This window comes from Esox lucius, chromosome 6, assembly GCF_011004845.1.
Source record: "Esox lucius isolate fEsoLuc1 chromosome 6, fEsoLuc1.pri, whole genome shotgun sequence".
Classification (NCBI taxonomy): domain Eukaryota; kingdom Metazoa; phylum Chordata; class Actinopteri; order Esociformes; family Esocidae; genus Esox; species Esox lucius.
In genome coordinates this window covers 114,489-135,971 of record NC_047574.1, presented here as the reverse complement: position 1 = coordinate 135,971, position 21,483 = coordinate 114,489, and the positions used below count along the sequence as shown (strand labels likewise).

The 21,483-nt window shown below is 42.4% G+C and overlaps 2 protein-coding genes across 14 annotated transcripts in view; one reads left to right on the top strand and one right to left on the bottom strand.

Moving 5' to 3' along the window:
* The window catches only part of rnf157 (ring finger protein 157), a 48,677-nt gene extending 47,045 nt beyond the window's left edge, over positions 1 to 1,632 (bottom strand). For 4 of the 6 annotated variants that reach the window (XM_029120456.2, XM_029120457.2, XM_029120459.2 and 1 more), the window contains exon 1: positions 1,000 to 1,632. In XM_029120456.2, coding sequence (XP_028976289.1) covers positions 1,000 to 1,087 — 88 coding nt within the window. In that variant the 5' untranslated portion in view covers positions 1,088 to 1,632. The remainder of the gene's footprint in view (positions 1 to 999) is intronic. The other 2 variants (XM_029120455.2, XM_034292749.1) reach the window with 2 other exon arrangements.
* A 428-nt stretch (positions 1,633 to 2,060) lies between these two features.
* Positions 2,061 to 21,282, top strand: srsf2a (serine and arginine rich splicing factor 2a). 8 transcript variants are annotated; one of them, XM_034292636.1, is made up of 6 exons: positions 5,337 to 5,650; positions 6,729 to 6,824; positions 7,479 to 7,494; positions 18,440 to 18,602; positions 18,818 to 18,929; positions 20,591 to 21,282. In XM_034292636.1, the coding sequence occupies exons 1-6, from the start codon at positions 5,604 to 5,606 to the stop codon at positions 20,703 to 20,705; spliced, it is 549 nt and encodes a 182-aa protein (XP_034148527.1). In that variant the 5' UTR covers positions 5,337 to 5,603; the 3' UTR covers positions 20,706 to 21,282. The 8 variants fall into 8 exon arrangements, with proteins under 8 accessions (XP_034148525.1, XP_034148523.1, XP_034148522.1 ...); XM_034292634.1 differs by lacking the exons at positions 18,440 to 18,602; positions 18,818 to 18,929; positions 20,591 to 21,282 and adding exons at positions 2,061 to 2,629; positions 3,647 to 3,655 and having other exon boundaries at positions 5,335 to 5,650; positions 6,117 to 6,824; positions 7,479 to 8,198; XM_034292632.1 differs by lacking the exons at positions 18,818 to 18,929; positions 20,591 to 21,282 and adding an exon at positions 2,063 to 2,629 and having other exon boundaries at positions 5,335 to 5,650; positions 6,117 to 6,824; positions 7,479 to 7,615; positions 18,440 to 18,549.
* The last annotated feature ends 201 nt before the right edge of the window (positions 21,283 to 21,483 follow it).

The window sequence follows — 21,483 nt, the reverse complement described above, 5'->3', positions numbered from 1 at the left end:
CTGAGGATAGGAGATCTGTTAGACCAGGTACAGATCCCAGGCTAATCCACAGCTACTGAGGCTAGGAGATCCATTTGACCAGGTACAGATCCCAGGCTAATCCATAGCTACTGAGGCTAAGAGATCCATTAGACCAGGTACAGATCCCAGGCTAGTCCATAGCCACTGAGGCTAGGAGACCCATTAGACCAGGTACAGATCCAAGGCTAGTCCATAGCTACTGAGCGATGGGAGTGGTTCAATGAATAACACTTGGGTGATTTGTGACTTTGTCTAGGACTGGAAGATTTGTTATTTTTGCTTCTTAAGTGTGATAGTTGGGGAAGTGAAAGCATGTGTATGCGAATCCAAAACATTATGAAGGGTTGGTTCTCTGCCACACAAGGACACTCAGTACAATCATCATACTCTATGAAGTGTATGATGGGCACTGATCAAACCTAGTGTTCCACTAGATAGTCATCTATTCTGGATATAACCAGACATAATAAAGCCAGACCCACTCCTCCCTACATTAAACATAGGATAGACAGCGATAGGCAGTGTAACATAGGAGATGGTTACACTGCCTATCGCTGTGTCCTTACATATCACATACACAATCCCATATACTAATCTAGGATCAATAGGGACAGGATATAGGGGCTAGGTGGTATTTTCAATTTATCGTAGGGGCATAGTTTGACTAGGAGCTGAATAAAAACAGGGCCATCTGAAATATGAACGTGTGCACAGTCATGGTGTTGATGAATATATCGCAGGTGTTGAGGATATTAACATTGGGCACACCCAACACTGTCTTCACACTTATTATTATCAATGGGTAATAACAGCAGCAATATTCTAGTGGGTTAGCATGACGAGATCTATAACTCTAAATTGGTCCAAAAATAATCCTAAACTGACCAAAACTGCAAGAATCAAAAGGCCTGTGACTGGGTTCAAAAGATGTGCTCCAATTTATGAGTGCACAGACTCTGGGACACAGGCACAACTTACCAGATTTAGGGGGATAGCGGTATACCGAGTTAGACGGTATATCGACCTCTTCCACTCCTGCATTCTGTCTGCTGGTCAAAGATCCCATTGCCACAGAAAATAAAACCTTGAATTAATGAACATAAAAAAATATTATATATTTTTAAGAAGCCCTCTATTCCGTTTCCATTTTTATTATCGATATTTCTATGGTTCCATGCCAGTGTCAACTATAGCCTAGCTCTGCTCGATCCACGGATTAGTTTTTGTCCTTGCTGCTTTACCAAAAGCCCCGAGGGGCTGCCGTTGTCGCCGGAACGATGGAATGGTTGTTTCAGACAAGCAAGAACGTCCTTTTCACAAGAAAGCAATTAATCCATTCACTTCGCAACGCATTATTTGCTTCACTGCGGTGCGTTTCGGGGCCGGTTTATGAGAAAAACCAGGCCTTGCGATGGATAACGGTCAACTCGACATGTTTTCTATTTCGTTTCTGCAGCTTGTACGGCCGTGGTACGAGGATGCTGATGCTTTAGCAATTCGCACTGTGTCCCAACTGTCAACGAACGAATCTAATGGCTACCCATGACGTCAGGCACAAATCCGGACTTTGGGTTTTGCGCAGTACAATACAGCAAGCACCCAACTCCGGTTTCGCTATAACGTGACGTCACCTTTCCCAAATGTGGGAACAAATCTCTGCAATGCTGCAGCAGATTATGGCTTAATAATGCAACGTAGAATGGCTGATAAAACGACATACAGAGTGGCATTATCGTATTTTTATCTAGACTAAATCTCAAAAACTGGAAATAAGAATACATTACATACATTTAGCATTGGCTTTAATTATTTATGTGCTGGGGTGTATCTAAACTGAAAACTGATTAACCATGGACTGTATAAAAATAAAATAAAGAAAACTCTGTTGCATCTTATAATGTGAAAACGCATTCTTGTAGGCGTAAAAGTAAAAAATATTCCTGTTTTCATCCTGACATGATCAAGATGAAACTGTTATAATACTCCAGGCCCCTATGCGGCACTGTCTGTAGTTTAATTAGGGGGTTCTGAACCCACCTACGCCAGCCCCCACACTCACTGGCTTAAGTGCCGCCATTTCATGTGCGAAGAACGGAAACAACGGCGTGAGGTGGTCCAGGAAATTAAGTAAAAACGAATCCACATACCAAAACCTTTTTGATTGTTTTTTCTTAATAAAGAAAAAGCACAGACAACATAGTCTCTTTTCGGTATTTCTTATTTCGGTCTCGTTTTCAAGAAGAAATATGAGCTACGGAAGGCCCCCGCCTGATGTCGAGGGTATGACCTCGCTCAAAGTTGACAATCTCACGTACCGAACCTCGCCTGAGACACTACGGCGAGTTTTCGAGAAGTACGGCCGGGTGGGAGATGTGTACATCCCACGCGACCGGTATACCAAAGAGAGTCGAGGCTTTGCCTTCGTGCGGTTCCACGATAAGCGCGACGCTGAAGACGCGATGGACGCCATGGACGGGGCTTTGCTTGACGGGCGGGAACTGCGAGTGCAGATGGCGCGATATGGCCGCCCACCAGACTCTCACTTTGGGCGAAGAGGTGGTGGTGGACCTCCAAGGAGGCATGGAGGCTATGGTCGCAGGAGCAGAAGGTAAGACTTGAACTTTTTTTTTTGAATGTTTCAGCTAATTTACTGCACACTTCAAAAATGTCAATACGAATTGAAGAACAGTAACATAAAGCATAAATTACCTAATCCATTTTTACTTAAATATATGAACCTGTAATTCACCTTAGCTTAGCTGTCTGTTCTCACTGTCTGCACCCCATACCCCAGCCTCTTTGGAACCTTCTGTGTTCTAACCGTCTGTTATTCTTGTTCAGCTTCTGACCGTCTGTGTTGTACCGGTCTCTCACATCTGTCCTGCTATTACTGAACGTTACTGAATTTCTTTTGACAGAAGTCAACTTGATTTGTATTGGTCTTTCAGACTTTGGAGGTTTCTTCTGAGATTTTTTTAAATAAATTACCATAATTAGCCTTACTGTTCGTATTTATTCACAAGCATTTACATACTTTACTATTTGTTGATACATTCATTTTGTTGATACATTTACCATGTACTGTACATTCGTTTAAACAAAGTGAGTTTGAACAAATTACACGCGTGCTTGCGCATACTTTTGAATGTAAGAGAACGACGTTACACACCTGATCTGAATCGATAAGTTCACAATTACGTGAGTAATAACGTGGTTTGTGTTTTCGGCTATAGACTACAGTAGATCTTATTTTAGCGTCACAGTACAAAATCGCCACGTTTACCAATTAAATAACACTTTGGTAAACTTTAAACAGGAAAATCAGAAGACCGACATTTATTCTTTCGAAGACTGCATTGAATCACGTCTTTGGCCAACATTAACGTTAGTTATAGTATGTTGTGTATCTGCACAAAGCCAGAGGAATCCGTTAGAGTTGTGGTTGCTACGCCACCCTAAGCAAAAGCTAAACCTGTAAAACGCGCGTCACCACAGAATATACTGTATAGCTACAGTTGATAGCAATGTGAGTCATAGCTCTGGGACATTTTAAAACCCGGAAAAGCTAAATTTAAATATATATTTTTAGTTTTTCCGAGGTCTGAACCTCGGGTACCTCATCTAGTTACGGACCGTTTGAATATCTGGCTACGTTATTAGGAGTAGTTTGGGACCTTAACACGTTAAATAATATTTTCAACTGTATATAGCGAACAAATATGATGGAAAGTGACTCTAACAATACGCTTTAGCTTTGTCACTGGCTGGAGTGGGACCAATGTCGTGCAGCCTGTCATAATGAACACAAACTACTGACTGTACGTTTCAATATTCTTAACGATTTAGTCATCTGTTTGATTAGTTATGTGATCTACTGAAGTCAAACTTAAATTGATAACTAGACTGCGTAAATCTAATTAATAGACCTGTCCCAACCAAAGCTAATATTTTAGCAATTAGCTAGTTTCATCTACCCGTACATGCGGTCTTGCCAGGTTAAGGAAAAATGTGCAGCCCAACAACTGCTCAAAACCAGCACAATATGCCTGAAAACAAGGCCAACTTTTGTTAGTGCACAATATTGACTATCTAAAAAATGTTTTACTATATATTTTTTTATTTAAGTTTTTCACATTTTAGCGCCTAAACCAGTTCCAAATCTGGGAAAAGTTAGTCCAGAGGACTCTTAAGCCTCTAAGACCAAGTCTCAAATTATCCTAAACGGGCTGCTGACGACAATCCGCCTCGTAATCAGGTCGATGTTTTTGAAACATTTATTGATACTGAGCTTTTAACAAGGTTTGGCCTTAATTGTGAGGGTATTATGATCATAGTAGAGCTAGTCAGTCACTTCACCAACAAACAACCCAATAACACTGGAGATCAAGGTTGTGACAACTATGCTACTTGGCCACAGGGAAAATGCAGCGCAAAGTAATTAACTCAGTCAAATGTCAGTATAATACTACATCAAACAATAAATGCCCACCCCAGACCCAATATCGTCCGATAAATCAATGGGCTTCCTCATGACGTTCACCAACTACAAAGAAACAAAGCCGATTTCATGGCCATAGCTCACCCACCTAGTGTAGCTGGGACACAACTGCCGGAATTAGTGCACCATCGAGATTAACGCACATTTCTTTACGAGCTGCCAGTCATGTAAGAGACTGACGATTAGCTGAATTGTAGACTACTCATATCAGTCTTGGTTTCTTGTTTAATCAGTGACACTCAGCCTACATTTTTTATTTTAATATCTTTATTTCAAAATGGCAACATCATGCCGCCTTCTACAGCAGAGGTGACTACCTCTGCAGATTTTTCCTATAAATTGGTTCCCAGTTCAGACCTACATAACCAGGTGAGGGTAGAAACTAACCTATTAGTGACCTAATTAATCAATCAAGTACAAGGTGAGGGGGAAACCCTGCAGACACTTGGCCCTCCATGGAAGATAATTTTACCAGTGTGTTTGCAAATAACGGATTACATTAATTTCAAACCTCTACTTTAGAATGTATTCGCATGTTGAATTAAGAATATTTCTGGTCTGTAACATTTTTTATTTATTTTTTAAACCCAGATGTCTATCAATACCTAAATGACAGTTGCATAACATGCCTTTACTTGCTGCTCTCTTTTCTATGTAACTATTTGCCGGGACCTTACAACCATGTCAGAGTTGTAACCACACAAGTCTGTAGTTTAGTCAAGCAAAAGCACAGTTACTTAATATTATTACAATAGTATTGTAATGTTAACCCAGTCTGTTATGTCTCCTGTTTTCCCTCTAACCCCCCCCCCCAGTCGCTCCGCCAGTCCCCGAAGACGCAGAAGAAGTCGCTCCCGGAGTAGAAGCCGCTCTCGCTCCCGCAGCCGTGGCCGTGACTACAGCCGTTCCCGATCTCGCTCGTACTCCAGATCCCGTTCCAAGTCCCGCACACCCCGGAAGAGCAAGTCTCCGTCCCGGTCAAGGTCCCGCGGTGCTTCCAGATCGCGCAGCCGCACTCCGGCCTCCAATAGAGGCTCCAAGTCAAGGTCTCGATCCAAGAGCCGGCCCAAGTCCCCTGAGGACAATGGAAAAGAGTCTTAGCGACCGCTCCAAACCCGGACCAGCGAAACGGTAAACAGGGGAGGGCATTCACTGTGTGTGGTGAGGACAGGGTTACACTACAACTGGGATAGTCTGGTATTCAGACACTTTTGTTTTGTGTAGTCACTAGAGTTCCAATGTAGCAGTCGAATGCAGAGTCCTAACCTTGGCGCTTAAAAGTTTGAGGGGTGACTTTGACATTATAACTACTTTTTAAAACCAGTTCAGAAAATAGTGCAAATGCGCTAAGCATAATGTGAAAGCTACTAAAACTGGTTATCTGAACATTATTGACCTCGGTTTTATTCAAGTGTGTAGGTGTCTACGGATGTTATAGACACAACCAGCTAACCCTTATTTAACTTTGCTCTGGAGTAGGTCTTTATGTACACAGGTCTGGACTACAGTAGATAACCATGTTTATAAAATGGTATGTTTATGGTGGGTACTGACATCAATCGTTCGTTTACCTTAATGTGGAATTCTCTCCTCCAAGCTGCGGTATCCTGTTGTCAAACTGAGTGAAGGAGGTGGGGGTGTGGCAGATTTGAGAGCAGTTAGTATGGTGTGATGACGCGACCCGTCTATGTGGCCTGCCTGTCGCTGAGGCGGGGGCGATGGCGGTTGCTAAGGAGCAGGTCATCAGTGGCGGTGCGGGGGTCTGTGCTGTCAGTTGATGAGGGGTGAGGTGGTGGTGAGGTATGGTATGTTCACACGACCACAGACAGAATGCCTGTCTGGTCTGACCCCAGGGATAAGGACCCCAAAGGTTGGTTGTCCAATAAATGCCAGAGTAAAATACAAGATGAAGTTATTTTGAACGGTTGTTGTGGGTGGGGGGCCTTTTGGGAGTGAAGAGATCCTTTCATGACTGACACTGAAAGGAATTAATTTCCTTCCTTAAAGGGAAAGGGTCAGGTCTATTTCAGTAACATGGACAACTGACATCACCATTTTAAAAAGAATCAAATGTGCCAAAGGAATTGTTGAAAAGGGGTGTTTTTATAATATCATATTTTACCTAAGATTAACAACAGAAAATCCACTGTACTCAAACTAGCAGCTAACCGTTTGACCCGTGCCAACACAACTTTTTTTGTTTTTCCAGATTTCAGACGATTGCGATGACTTCCCCGCGGTGTCAACCAGAGTGTTACAGTCTACTACTGGACACCTTCCCACCCCTCAGAATTCTGACCAAAAGGTTGTGACTTGGTCTAAAACATTTTAAACACTTTATTTGGTTTCTGTGGCTCAAAAAGTCTCTGTACTATATTTAGACTGTACTATATTTACCAATTCCATGTAACTCAATTGACTACGGACATATGGTAAAAACTGGATTTTGTCTCATTGTTAGTATTGGTTTGTTGAAAATGGATTTGATTTGAACTTCTTGTCAACTAATTGTATGGTGAAATATCTGGACCTTTTTATTTGAAATGGAAATGCGCAATGAGCAGTCTTATTCTTTAGAATTATTCTGGAGTTGAATTTAAAGAACGTAGTTATTTGAGTTACTTTTTTCCTTTTTTTATTTTTTTCTTCTAGAGTTGATTTTAGCAAAATGCAAGTGACTAGCCCCTAAAATAAAGTTCTGTTCTTTTCTAATCAAAACTAGCAATATGTACAATGAGAACTTATATAAGGAAAGATTGTATTATTATTTTTTTTTATTGTATCATTTGCGACCCTACCTACACCGCAGCAGTCTGTTTTTTGTTGTTGGAATCTTTAAAAATCTGTAAGCATTTAGTTTTTCTTGATGTCTCTAGGGTGTTTTTTCTTGATGTCTCTATGGTGTTGGCCTTCCTGTGCATTCTAACCCTCCTTTCTTGTGTTATCTTTTGTGCACTAGGCGCAGTTGTGTAGCAGTTGAGTATTGCTGGTTAGCTGTTAAGGTGCGATGCAGTGCTGATGGTGAGATGCAGTGTGGCAGCGCAGTGTGGCAGTGCAGTGGCTGGCGGGGGTGTTGCGGTGCCCTGTGAGAGCCAGGTGCAGTTGTCGCCCGGCGCTCGTCTCAGTACCGCTGCTGCCGGTTGCCTGGTTCTGGTTTGTAAGAATCAGTCAATCACAGCTGTGGTGGCAGATATAATAATTTCTGATCATCCCATCTCTCCTCTTGTGTTGTCATATAGTCTCATTCCTGATGTAAAAATACTCTTCTGTCCTTTCCCCTTCTGTCCTTCTGACCTTCTAGCCTGGTAGAGCCATTATGATCACTGCTTTGAACATGGGTTTTGATCATGCTGGTTCATTCAGGCTGTCCCTCCCTCAGCTGTGGGTTAGTCCCTTTGTTGTGAGTGAGCTGGTTGTAATTGGTGTTGATAGATTATTTTATGGCTCTTTAAGGGAGGGTTTGATAAAGGGCCATTCCACTAGGTTGATGAATTAATATTGGTGCATTCCTTTGTGAACCCTCAAGTTGTCTTGGAACTGCTTCAGGTAAATGCTAATAAACATGTTTGTGGTACATTTTAAGTGTCCTGTTATGGACTGTTTGGGCAGGTCTCTCAGCGTCCTGTCAAAGGACTTCACTTGGGTTGGAAGAAATAAAATGAAACATTTGTAATTTTAATTATTCCAGACTTTAGTCCCTGTTCTCCTGGAAACTTGGCATAACCATGGTAAGAATGTTGTCTTTCAATCATTTTTAAATATGTGTAGGTGGTCATATTGACCAAATATGGATATTGGTAATCCACTTAGATTGTCTTCCATTCGCAGACACCAAATGTATATAGGATGGCTGCTTATAGACCATGGTTGGAGTCAAATCCATTTCCTACCATTTCATGAAGTGAACCAAAGTCAAATTTTAAAATATCTAAATTCAAAACGTGTAGTAATTTAGAATTTAATACTGTGATCTTGATTTTAAGGTGCACTGTATCGAGTTCTGCCTCAAGGTGTACAAGACTGAGTTCTAAACAATGACTTGACTTGTCTCCTTCCCTACACTGAGACAAAAATGTTGGCTATTTCAGGGTGGTTTAAGGTGTGGGGGATAGTAATGCAAGTGTTTATAGCAACTATGAAAGTCCACTAGTACAGTGAGGGGTAAACATTTATTTGATCCCCTGCTGATTTCGAACATTTTCCCACTGACAAAGAAATGATCAGTCTAATTTTTATGGTAGGTTTATTTGAACAGTGAGAGACTCTTAAAGGGAGTGCTCCTAATCTCAGTTTGTTTCCTGTATAAAAGACACCTGTCCACTGAAGCAATCAGATTCCAAACTCCACCATGGCCAAGACCAAAGAGCTGTCCAAGGATGTCAGGGACAAGATTGTAGACCTACACAAGGTTGGAATGGGCTACAAGACCATCGCCAAGCAGTTTGATGAGAAGGTGACAACAGTTGGTGCGATTATTCGCAAATGGAAGGAACACAAAAGAACTGTCAATCTCCCTCGGTCTGGGGCTCCATGCAAAATCTCACCTCGTGGATTTGCAATGATCATGAAAACGGTGAGGAATCAGCCCAGAACTACACCGGAGGATCTTGTCAATGATCTCAAGGCAGCTGGGACCATGGTCACCAAGAAAACATTTGGTAACACACTACACCGTGAAGGACTGAAATCCTGCAGCGCCTGCAATGTCCCCCTGCTCAAGAAAGCATGTGAACAGGCCTGTCTGAAGTTTGCTAATGAACATCTGAATGATTCCGAGGAGAACTGGGTGAAAGTGTTGTGGTCAGATTAGACCAAAATCGAGCTCTTTGGTATCAACTCACTGTGTTTGGAGGAGGAATGCTGCCTATGACCCCAAGAACACCATCCCCACCGTGAAACATGGAGTTGAAAACATTATGCTTTGGGGGTATTTTTCTGCTAAGGGGACAGGACAACTTCACCGCATCAAAGGGACGATGGACGGGGCCATGTACCTTCAAATCTTTGGTGAGAACATCTTTCCTTCAGCCAGGGCATTGAAAATGGGTCGTGGATGGGTATTCCAGCATGACAATGACCCAAAACACACGACCAAGGCAACAAAGGAGTGGCTCAAGAAGAAGCACATTAAGATCCTGTAGTGGCCTAGCCAGTCTCCAAACCTTAATCCCCTAAATCTGTGGAAGGAGCTGAAGGTTTGAGTTGCCAAACACCAGCCTCGAAACCTTAATGACTTGGAGAAGATCTGCAAAGATGAGTGGGGCAAAATCCCTCCTGAGATGTCTGCAATCCTGGTCGCCGACTACAAGAAACCTCTGATTACCAACAAGGGTTTTGCCACCAAGTCCTAAGTCATGTTTTGCAGAGGGGTCGAATACATATTTCACTCATTAAAATGCAAATACATTTTTGAATTTTTTTTGTTTTTTTATTCTGTCTCTCACTGTTCAAATAAACCTACCATTAAAGTTATAGACTGATAATTTTTGTCAGTGGAAATGTACTAAATCAGCAGGGGATAAAAAAAAAAAGGTCCTTGCTTTAAATGGAAACTGATTTTTGATGAGAAACATTAATTAATGAGCCTGCAACATATTAAACTGAAACCACTCAGTTTGAAAAGCAAAAACATTTTAACTTCAACAAAGAATTCTACAAAAAATGACAATGTCAACAAAGCGTATAGGGAGGACTGGCATTCATCTCTGATTACCTGCTAACAGTATGATGAAAAAGGAGAGGACAGGAGCACTAAGGGGGAGTGTAAAGTACATTAGTACCATATGTGTAAATATGTTACTCTTGTTTTTTGTTACCAACTGTAATAATGGATTCTGCTCTGCAGTATCCGCACAGAGCTTTACTGACATCACCAACCGCTTGATGTACACAGTCTTTCTTTTACTTTTTGCAATGCTTGGACCACTTTGTTGGGGGCATCGTTTGTTGAAATGTATCTAGAGCTATGTCATCAATGATTATTCATCACCACGGTGGTAAGTGTCATCGCTTGGAATTATAACGCGGGATAGATCATGTTGGGATTTATGGTAGACCGAATTACAATACAGCACTTATATTGTGAGGCTGTGTGCAGACACTAAATTTAAGGAGTAGCGACCATAAGTCGCTGGTCGGATTTTCCTAACAAGACGCCATATTTTTTAAAACAAGCCCAAAAAACAGTCCCCGACTCGTGATCATTTCAAATAAGCGGACTTGGCAAGTTTGGCTACAACCCCGTTATGTAATATATCCTTGATTATATGAGGGCGGCCTATTTGGAGCAGCCTGTACTGGACAATGCTCTGCTTTACGCATGCGCTATTTGCAAGTCTGCTCGCTATCTACTGAGGATTACATTTGAAGTACCTAGGCTAACTAAGAAGCTTGGAACACGTCGGTCACCATCTGTTTATCCTCCCGTGTTGGCTTTGCGTGAATAGGGTTACCTAATATTAACAGTCCAATCACTCGCGAACTCTACAAAAATCCGTCCAAACGCAATTTTGTACTATACAACCCTCTGTACATCGACCCGCCCCCATTTTTTAAAAAAAATAGCCAAATTGGGCCGGAAATCACCCCCTCGGGCGACCCTGCGTGAGTTAAGCTTAAAGCATTAGCCGTAGAGGCGTGTCTATAGAAAATAACGTTTAATTTCGAGGCGTGTCACGACCATCAAGGCACTGTTTTCTCATTGGCTTCAGTCAGTCACCGATGGAGATTGTCATTGTTAATGTATCAACAAACCAAACCAAGCCAACGAGATCCGGGTGGGTTTGGGTGCTATCAACGACAATAACGAATGAAGGTTCGCCTACCTGGGAGAGACGTACTTAATGATATGTCTTAGCCTCAGGAGGCTATATTTTTAGACCAGGAAATAAATATGACGGGTGAGACTGAAAATATTTGATAACTTGAGTAGTCAACGCGCTGTTTGCAGTAATGGAGTTGAGTTTTCTATTTTCTGCTTGTCTTTTTACGCTTCTTGCTATTTTCCTGGTGACCGCGTTGTTTTTTAACAACAATACTTCGGCTTTTTCCTCGTCTTCTGGCTCTACTCCCTCAAAATCGGATCACACACCTGAGGGCTCGTTGTCGCAGTACAGGAGAAAGGAGGTGAACGCGGGATTAGTTAAATCCGGGCAGTCGGTTCATCTTAAAGAAAATCTGGGGAATGCTGGATTTACCTCTGTTCACAAATCGAACGAAAGGCACACAGAAAATCGATCCGTGAGGATGATAACGGATCCGGTGCTAGCGTACCGAGACACCGTTTCAGAGGGGCGGGACGCTGCAGAAGTCAAGACCTGTGGTGTGCACGAGGATAAGGTGAAAAAAACGATTGCAAATGTGAAGTATGAGTAGCATTTAGAAATATAGTCGCAGAAAACCCTTCCACACGGTAGTCAGGCTTCTTTTGCACCAATAAGGCGGCCCTATTATCTGCAGACAGATGACTGATGCTAAAACAGCCATTGTCAATACATCTCAAATGTCTTAATTATCTCTGGATCAATAAATTACGTAAATGAGCCACGCACAATGAGCATGCAATCCATTCAGAAAGTATTGAGACACCTCCAGAGGTTACAGCTTTATTCTAGAATGTATTAAATACGTTTAGACTCATCAGTCCACACACATTAAACCCAAATTACTATGTTTTTATATTTTTTTGCAAATTTATTTTTTTAATAAATGAAAAACAGAAGTAGCACGTTTACGTAAATATTCAGACCCTTTGCTTTGACACTTGTCCCACAGTAGACCGTGCATGTCAGAATAAACCAAGCCAGCAGCTAAAATGAATTGTTTCGTAGAGCTCGGATACAGGATTTTTTTGAGGCACAGTTCTGGGGAAGGGTACCATAACATTTCTGCAGCATGGAAGGGTTAGGGTCCCCAAGAAGATTGTGGCAAGTTTGGAACCCAGTGGTCAATCTGACAGAGCTCCTGTGTTGATGGGTGAACTTTCCAGAAGGACAACCATCTCTACCCTACCCCAGCTATCAGGCCTTCATGTAAGAGTGACCAGATGGAAGCCACTTCTCAGGAAAAGACACATGACAGCCTGCTTGTTGCCAAAATTATTTGGTCTGATGAAAACAGCACTGCCAAACTAACCAGGCAACACTAATTCCCTGGCTGATACCATCCCTGTAGTATAGAATGGTGGTGGGAGCATCATACTACGTTGTTCATCTGCAGGGACTGACAGACTTGTCAGGATCAAGGGAAAGATGAACAAAGTAAACTAAAGATAGATCATATCTTTGAACCTGCTCTGGAGCACTCAGGACCTCTGACTGGGGTGAGGTTTCACCTTCCAACAGAACAACCACCCTAAGAACTCAACCCAGATAATGCAGGAGTAGCATCAGGACAAGTCAATTAATGTCCTTGAGTGGCCCAGCGAGAGGGTGGACTTGTGCAATGCAGTGATGTTCCTCATACAACCTGACAGAGTTTGATAGGATCTGCTTATAAGAATGGGAGGAACTCCCCAAATACAGGTGTACCAAGCTTGTAGCGTCATACCCAAGAAGATCCAAGACTGTAATCACTACCAAAGCAAGTATTTATGTAATTATGTTTAGGCTGCAATAAAAAAATAGTATTAAAGTGTCTGAATACCGAAGGAGGGAGGAAACCTTTGTGACAAAATTGTGACATATGGGAATAGTTTGTAAAGTTCTGTCCAAAGTCCTCCTGGTTGTGTTTCTGATCTAGTTGCTGTCTGATGATTCCTGCTGTCACAGCTCACCTGGTTGTCCCTGCCCTTGTCCACCTGGCTGTGCAGCTGATTTTGCCTAATGACTCTGAACATAACCTACCTGTATTTATTGACCTGCTGATCATGCAAAATATTGCTCTGGAGCAAAAAGGTAATGTACTCGACACCTGTCACAGCCAGAGGAGGACTGGCCACCCCTTAGAGTCTGCCTGCATTTTAGGTTTCTTTCTAGTTTCTGATCCTACTAGCTTCTTACATCCTGGCAGTGGGGAACCTTTAGGGCTCTCTACACCATCAGAGAGGGCCTAAGGATAGATTCTTATATTTAGCAATTTTGATTTAATCTTGTTTTTTCTTAATTGTAATGATCTTCCGATTACATTTCTTCAATTTGTGTTGGAAAAAGGGTTAATATCCAAGAGGAAAAAGTATCCAATCAGAGTTTTTCATTGGTAGAAATATTCTAGCTGTGCTCAATGCTCATTGGCTGGGCCCTCAGGCTTTGAATAGAAGGCACCAGCCAACGTCATTAACATTGACTTCAATTCATAATTTTCAGTTATGTGGTTTGGTTGCTCTGACAGCCTGGCAGGCAAAACATTCTGAAACATGGCGTCTAACACTGGGAATTCTATGGAGCTACTGCACATGCCGGTCAAATTTTCTACTTTTACATCCAATGAGTGTTTAGATCATCTGACAAAACATGAAAAACAAAGGAATGCAAACACACTACAAGTCTTATGCACTTGTGACCCATATACAGCACCCGCTGAGTTATTTACCTCGTTAAAAACAGCGACATTCCTGCCGAAGCTGAACTATCAGGATGTGTAAATATATCCTTCCACTACTATCAAAATGAAAGTGTACAAAAGTACAGACTGCGATCTGTACATTTGATCAGGTTGGGTCAATAATGCAATTGTTAGGGAGGTGAAGGAGAAGTAATTCCTCATTGTCAAAGTGAAGCGGAGTGCTAATTTACCTAAATTATTGTTGGTTTTATGGCTGGTCAGTGTAGCGTTAACGTTCTAGTATAACACAGAATCCTGTGACATGTACCGGTAATAAAATAAAAGTTTTCCCAAAGTCAGGTAAACCATTCTACTGTTTCAATGACCCCCAGTTGACAGCCTGGGTTGCTGTGTAGAAGGTTGGATTGGTGTGATTTTCTCCTGTATCACACAGTTCACAATAACTCACTTGATGAGCTCATCTTTAATGAGATGGGTGAGCCTGTCTCTCACTACACAGTCCATCCACTCTTGGAAGGAAGGATGACAGGCAGACTCTCAGATCGTTTTCCACATGCAATCGAGCTCTGTACTTAGTCTTTATTGAAGTCAAAGTTGAGAATGAAGACTGACAGGTATGTGGTAGGAAAGGGTAGCAATTTTCTGATTGTCTCGGCAGTGAGTTTAGGATATTCATGTGAGAGGTAGGGCCAAAACCCAGCAAAAAACACCTGCTGGAATCTGACCTTCAATGTCCTATTGGAGGACAAGTCCACCAGCTCCTCTTCTGCCTTAGCCGTAAGGCCACTTGGTGTTGCTCTTGGGGCAAATGGATCCCGTACCCAGTCCCAGGCATCAGTGTTCACATCGGAGAAGTATGAGTTCAAGTGCTCACTCAGTGCAGTGAGGTGAGAGGTGGCTACCTCGCTCACTATAGCCACAGACAGGTTGTTTGTGTGGAGAAACGCTGTCAGTTAGGGGAACATGTCTGTTACTCTGTCTCGTATCCTTGTGTTCCATAGCTCTGTTTTCTTCATGAACGTCGTGATTTTGTTGCAGACTTCCTGGATAGATGCATAGCCTCCTTAGTTTGGGAGGTTGAGGCTGTTGTGCAAGTTAAATATGTCTGCAACATATGCCAATTTGACTACAAACTCCGGGTCGGAAAAAAACTCGGCGATATTGGGTTTGTGCTCTCTCATAAATTCTCCCATCTCCCGGCGTAGCTCAAACACTTTACCATGAGAGGGCTATCACACATTACAGTGATATAGCAGTGTTTTATGCCCAGCCTCCATCTACCTACAAAGAAACTGGTCTGCAGTGCCCTTTACTTCACTAAATTAACTGCCACCGCAGCTGTGTTCAAAACAATGTGAAGGTCTGGTTCCATGTCTTTTGATGCAAGTGCCTGTAGATGCAGCATACAGTGCGTAGCCATAACCTTCAGGTTGACAGCCTTTATCCACGCAATAACCCCACTCTTTCGGCCCGTCATCGCCGCCGCGCCATCTGTACAAACGGTCCCACTTCAGTCATGAAAGCACCCAGGAGGCTGAATATTTATTCACCTGTTGTCCTCCCAGGCACCTCTTTGTGTGTGTGGCTTCTTCTAGCAATCCGTTGAGCCACCAAATAGGAAGCCTTCTGTGCTTTCTCGGAAGTTGTGTCCGGGGTCACCATCAGTTTTTTCTGGCAGGTGTATTCCTCGCTCTTTCTACAGAAAAATTACTTAGTTTTTTGCTGTTTTATATTCCCCGAGATTTGTAATCAAATGTGGCTTTAGCTTGGCTGGCTTCATGGCTTCGTTAGCTAGCACTTTAAGACATACAGTGGGGCAAAAAGGTATTTAGTCAGCCACCAATTGTGCAAGTTCTCCCACTTAAAAAGATGAGCGAGGCCTGTAATTTTCATCATAGGTACACAACTATGAGAGACAAAATGAGGAGAAAAAATCCAGAATCACTTTGTAGGATCTGGCTTGGCCACTCCAGGACCTTGAAATGTTTCTTACGAAGCCACTCCTTCGTTGCCCAGCCGGTGTGTTTGGGATCATTGTCATGCTGAAAGACATAGCCACGTTTCATCTTCAATGCCCTTGATGATGGAAGGAGGTTTTCACTCAAAATCTAACGATTCATGGCCCCATTCATTCTTTCCTTTACACGGATCAGTCGTCCTGGTCCTTTTGCAGAAAAACAGCCCCAAAGCATGATGTTTCCACCCCTATGCTTCACAGTAGGTATGATGTTCTTTGGATGCAACTCAGCATTCTTTCTCCTCCAAACACAACGAGTTGAGTTTTTACCAAAAAGTTCTTTTTTGTTTTCATCTGACCATATGACATTCTCCCAATCCTCTTCTGGACCATCCAAATGCTCTCTAGCAAACCTCAGACGGGCCTAGACATGTACTGGCTTAAGCAGGGGACACGTCTGGCACTGCAGGATTTGAGTCCCTGACGGCGTAGTGTGTTACTGATGGTAGCCTTTGTTACTTTGGTCCCAGCTCTCTGCAGGTCATTCACTAGGTCCCCCCGTGTGGTTCTGGGATTTTTGCTCACCGTTCTTCTGATCATTTTGACCCCACAGGGTGAGATCTGGCATGGAGCCCCGGATCGAGGAAGATTATCAGTGGTCTTGTATGTCTTCCATTTTCTTATAATTTCTCCCACAGTTGATTTCTTCACACCAAGCTGCTTACCTATTGCAGATTCAGTCCTCCCAGCCTGGTTGTTAATTTTCACTGTAATGCTGATGACACGGTTATATATTTCAATGAAGCATGGAGAAACCCCAAAATTAGCTACTTTGGAAGCATGCGTTTCAGATATTAGGAAGTGGATGACGGAGAACTTTTTGCTCTTTAACTCAAGAAAAAAGAAATGCTTGTTTTAGGACCCAAGAAACAATGAGTTGTTAGCAGATCTCACTGTGAACCTCGATGGCTGCATTGTCATATCCCAAAAAAACTGTATAAAACCTTGGCGATACCCTTGACCCTGACCTCTCCTTTGAAGAACGTATAAAATGTCTCGAGTTGCTTATTTTCATCTTCGAAACATTGCAAAAATCAGAAACTTTATATCAAAAACTGATGCAGATAAATTTATCCATGCTTTAGTTACTTCTAGACTAGATTACTGCAATGCTTTTCTTTCCGGCAACCCTGACAAATCAATAAATAAACTTCAATTAGTGCTGCACACGGCTGCTAGAATCCTAACTAGAACAATTTTTTTTTAACACATTACTCATGTACTAGCGTCCTTACACTGGTTGCCTGTTAGGGTTAGGGCTGATTTTAAGGTTTTACTGTTAACCTATAAATAAATACATGGACTTGCTGAAATGATCCAGCCATACATACCTACACGTAACCTACGATCGCCTCCCCCGGGTAGGGCCACAGTGTCGCCCGACCCCCCCCCGTCTCAGTTCCTAGGTCTTACGCTGTTATACTATTGTGCTGGGGGATTGGGTCAGTTCACCTTCCCCACAAAGTTCTCCTTCTTCTCTATAAATCGTTGTTGATATGATGATTGCATTTTCAAAATTTTCCTAGTCTTCTCCCGTTTTAAACTTGAGGAGGACATGAGGTCCTGGTCCACACCTGCAGAGTACCTGGTTTGGGGGGCCCGTTGCTGTCCCTGTCCTTGTCCATCTGGTCATAATTCTGACCTAGTCTAATTTTTAATAGACTCTGGATTTAGCCCAGATAAATGTAATTATTCCAATTGGACTCTTAATATCTCACCCGGCATAGCCAGAAGAAGACTGGTCACCCCTCTGAGCCTGGGTCCTCTCTAGGTTTCTTCCTAAAATTTCGGCCTTCTTAGGGAGTTTTTCCCTAGCCACTGAAATTCAACACTACTGTTGTTTGCTCCTTGGGGTTTAAGGCCGGGTGTCTCTGTAAAAGCACTTTGTGACAACTGCTGTTGTAAAAAGGGCTTTATAAAATAAATATTGATTGATTGACCACTGCTAACTAGTCAATGTGCATCAGTTTCTTATTTTTGGATGTTTTAGGCTTTGTATCTGTTTATGCAATTTGTGTCAACTGCTGAAGTAAAAAGGGCTTTATAATATAAATGTCATTGATTGAAACGGTAGTTGACGGTGAAGGTGTAACCCTGGGATAGTCAGTTGCCAAGCCACTGAGGCTTGTTGGAATGGGGATACCTGATGTGGTCATGGGATTAGGAATCCTTCAGAAGAGTCCTACTGCCTGATCAGATCCTGGCGTACAAATGCTGAGGATGTTGGAAGCATGAACTTTCTAATTGATTTAGAAAGTTCAGCATGGGGCCTAACATTACTCCCTAACAGCATGGGGCCCCAAGCAGAAGATTTTTGTAAATCCTATGACTGGCATAAAATTACTGCATTTGCACAACAGAGCAGATGGTAAAACATGTCTACTTCTCTCTCCCCTTGCAAGCTGTCTGTCAAACAGTGTTTGACAATTAACCCAGCCTCAGCGCCGGTGGACATTCCAGTCAGAGATGTTGGTCACCTTCAGTTCCCAGAGGGGCCGTCATTTCTGTGTCCTTTCTCATACGAACAGACACTTGCCACCACGGAAATACCTGAGGACAGCAACAGTGAGTAAAGCTATGGCTTCAGTGTTATTCGATAAAGGGATGGATCATTATTCTCTTACCATAGTAGAGAGTGTGCAGGCTTTAGTTTCAAACAAACACTGTAGTCTGGTGTTGCTGCTGGGCTGGAACAAAGGCCTGCACTCAATAAGCAGATCTCTAGGGTTAGTGACTGACCACTGAGATTTGAAAAGACCCAGACTGCACCCTTTCAACAGATATGAAGGAAGTGGACATAGATAGTGGGCCTCTAAAATATGTTCCTGGAATGCTGCGGACTAGCCAATTGGAGAAGATGATGACCAAAGAGGAGCTGGAGGAGGAACAAAGGTCAGTGCTGGGCTAATGTAGCATCCTCTATTACTGCCAATGTGTATCTGGTCTTTCCCATTCAGTTAAACCCTATGCTGCCCAGTATCCTCTTCTACCTCACAGCCCATCCAATTGCCTGTGTGTTGTATGTCAGTCAGTCTGTGTGTGTGTGTCTGTTAGTCTGTGTGTGTGTGTCTGTTAGTCTGTGTGTGTGTGTCTGTTAGTCTGTGTGTGTGTGTGTGTCTGTTAGTCTGTGTGTGTTGTCTGTGTGTGTGTGTTGTCTGTCTGTGTGCGTTGTCTGTGTGTGTGTGTGTCTGTCTGTGTGCGTTGTCTGTGTGTGTGGGTTGTCTGCCTATGGGTTTTCTGTCAGTCTGTGTGTGTTGTCTGTGTGTTGGCTGGCTGGCTGTGTGTCTGTGTTGTCTGTCTGTGTGTGTGTGGAGGGGGGGGGTTGTCTGTGTTGTCTGTCTGTCTGTGTTGGCTGGCTGGCTGGCTGGCTGTGTCTGTCTGTCTGTCTGTCTGTCATTCTGTGTGTGTGTGTGTGTGTGTGTGTGTGTGTGTGTTGTCTCTCTGGGTCTGTGTGTCTGCCTGTCTGTGTGTGTTGGTGGCGCCTCTTCAACTTCTCTCTGTCTCACTTGGGCTCCACATTGGAGCTGAGGATATGTGTTTTTAGTTTCCACTCTCTTCATGGGGCGCCTTAAGGGAGGTTTCCTACTGAGATGTCGTTGCAGTTCATCCATTGGTTGTTTAAGGGGGAGGGGGTTGCGGTCTCTGCAATTGACGAATTTTGAGACATTGCTGTGGAATAAAGTTTGTCCCCCCTCAGGAGCCCCCTAACAGCATGGGGCCCCAAGCAGTTTGTCAACGCTTTTTTTTGTGAATCTTGCTCTGACAATGTGGTTATCTACTGTAGTGGAGTCCACTTGCTGTCAGTTTCTCCCTATACGAAATAAACTCAATGTAAAGGTAAAAAATAAACAATTGCAATGCATTGTTTGTATTATTCATATTCCATTATTATTAGTAGTAGTAGTTTACTGAATAAGACCACATTTCTATCCGGACTGTTCAATTATTTTAGAAAATACAATACAGCCCAGTAATGGATATTGTTAGAAAATATATTATATTGGATATATTTATTGGAATGTAGCTTGCACCAGTAAAATACTAATTACAGTAAAATCTAAAGAATTTTAGAAACAGACCGTGGGCCTACACTATGAAACATTGTCAAAGACATGATGTTAACCCTCACCTGTTGAGGGCGTGACATTTACCTGTTGAGAGGGCTTGACATTTACCTGTTTAGCAGCTTGCCATACAGATAAAGGTATGTCTTGCAAGAAATCGCTACAGAATAAAATGTATTATTATATCCACCTATTAGTTACTTTGCTTATTCAAGCTGGTATAAAGATGAATTGGGTTTCCTATACCCTAACATCTTCTGTTAAAACGTAGTTTTAAATTAATGTTCTGCTTTTCTGTGTGGGTTGGTACTTTTGTTTTGAGGAACTGTGCCCCCTTATGCTCATAGCTTTAGAGGGATTATTGTACTGTAAGTTTTTACATTAAAAAGCAGCCTTTCCCCTCTGGCCTTTAAATGGCTTTACTATGTCATTGGCCATGTGGGAACAGCAGAGTAAATACTCAGGTTTGTTTACTTGTTTTTTCCCCAGGGTTCAACGTGAACAGCTGGCAGCCATCTTCCAACTGTTAAAGGAGAATCAAGAGACGTTTGGTGATGTGTCAGAGGGAGACATGGAGGAGCAGCTCAGACTTTACAACATCTGAAGCCCCTACTCATACTCTACGACAATTGTACTCATACTTTACTCCAGCTGTCTACACACAATCTGAACCCCTACAACACTGACACTTCACTAGCTCTACTTAGACTCTACTTTAACTCTACGCCATCTGACCCACTATTCTACTCACACTGTACTACAGCTCTTCTTACAGTCTACTATGACATTACTCAGTCTAGATTCACTTGGACTTTACTCCAGGGGTTCCTAACTTTAAGCCTGAGGACCCAGAGTACTGCTAGATTTGTATTTTACCTGGTAGTTAATTGTATACACCTTGTCCTTGCCGTCTAGTATTAAAGCAAGCCGTACTCTGGGTCCCATTTAAATCCAACAATCTGCTATATTAGTGCATTGACAATCAACATATGAAGGTGTGTTTACATGTTCCCTTGGTTGGTCAAGTCTGATTTTAAGTCACACCTTTTTAAATCCATCACAATCTTTTCCCACCCTTTTCTATGCCACAGGTGTTCTCTATATTCACATTAGATACTACTGTATGCTGTTTGTTACTTTTTTGTTGCCATTCAAAGCAATAAACAGTGTTTAAGAATGTTGTCTCTGTGTACCAGCACCCCCCAATGTATTTCAACATTGCACCATCCAATGTATTTTACCAAAGGACACCCCAATGTATTTTAACTAAGTTAAATAGATCAGGTAGTTTTAGTTTATTTAATTTGGGGGGTAGTAAAATTTCATATTTGAATATTACTCAGCATGCTTAACAAGTGTTCCTTTTGGTAAGTTTTAATGAC

Coding starts and splice junctions, on each gene's coding strand:
- srsf2a (XM_010866024.4), top strand. CDS start 11,471: ATGGAGTTGAGTTTTCTATTTTCTGCTTGTCTTTTTACGCTTCTTGCT. Junction 11,858..18,439: donor GTGGTGTGCACGAGGATAAG/GTGAAAAAAACG, acceptor TCCCCTTGCAAG/CTGTCTGTCAAACAGTGTTT. Junction 18,930..20,590: donor GAGCTGGAGGAGGAACAAAG/GTCAGTGCTGGG, acceptor TTTTTTCCCCAG/GGTTCAACGTGAACAGCTGG.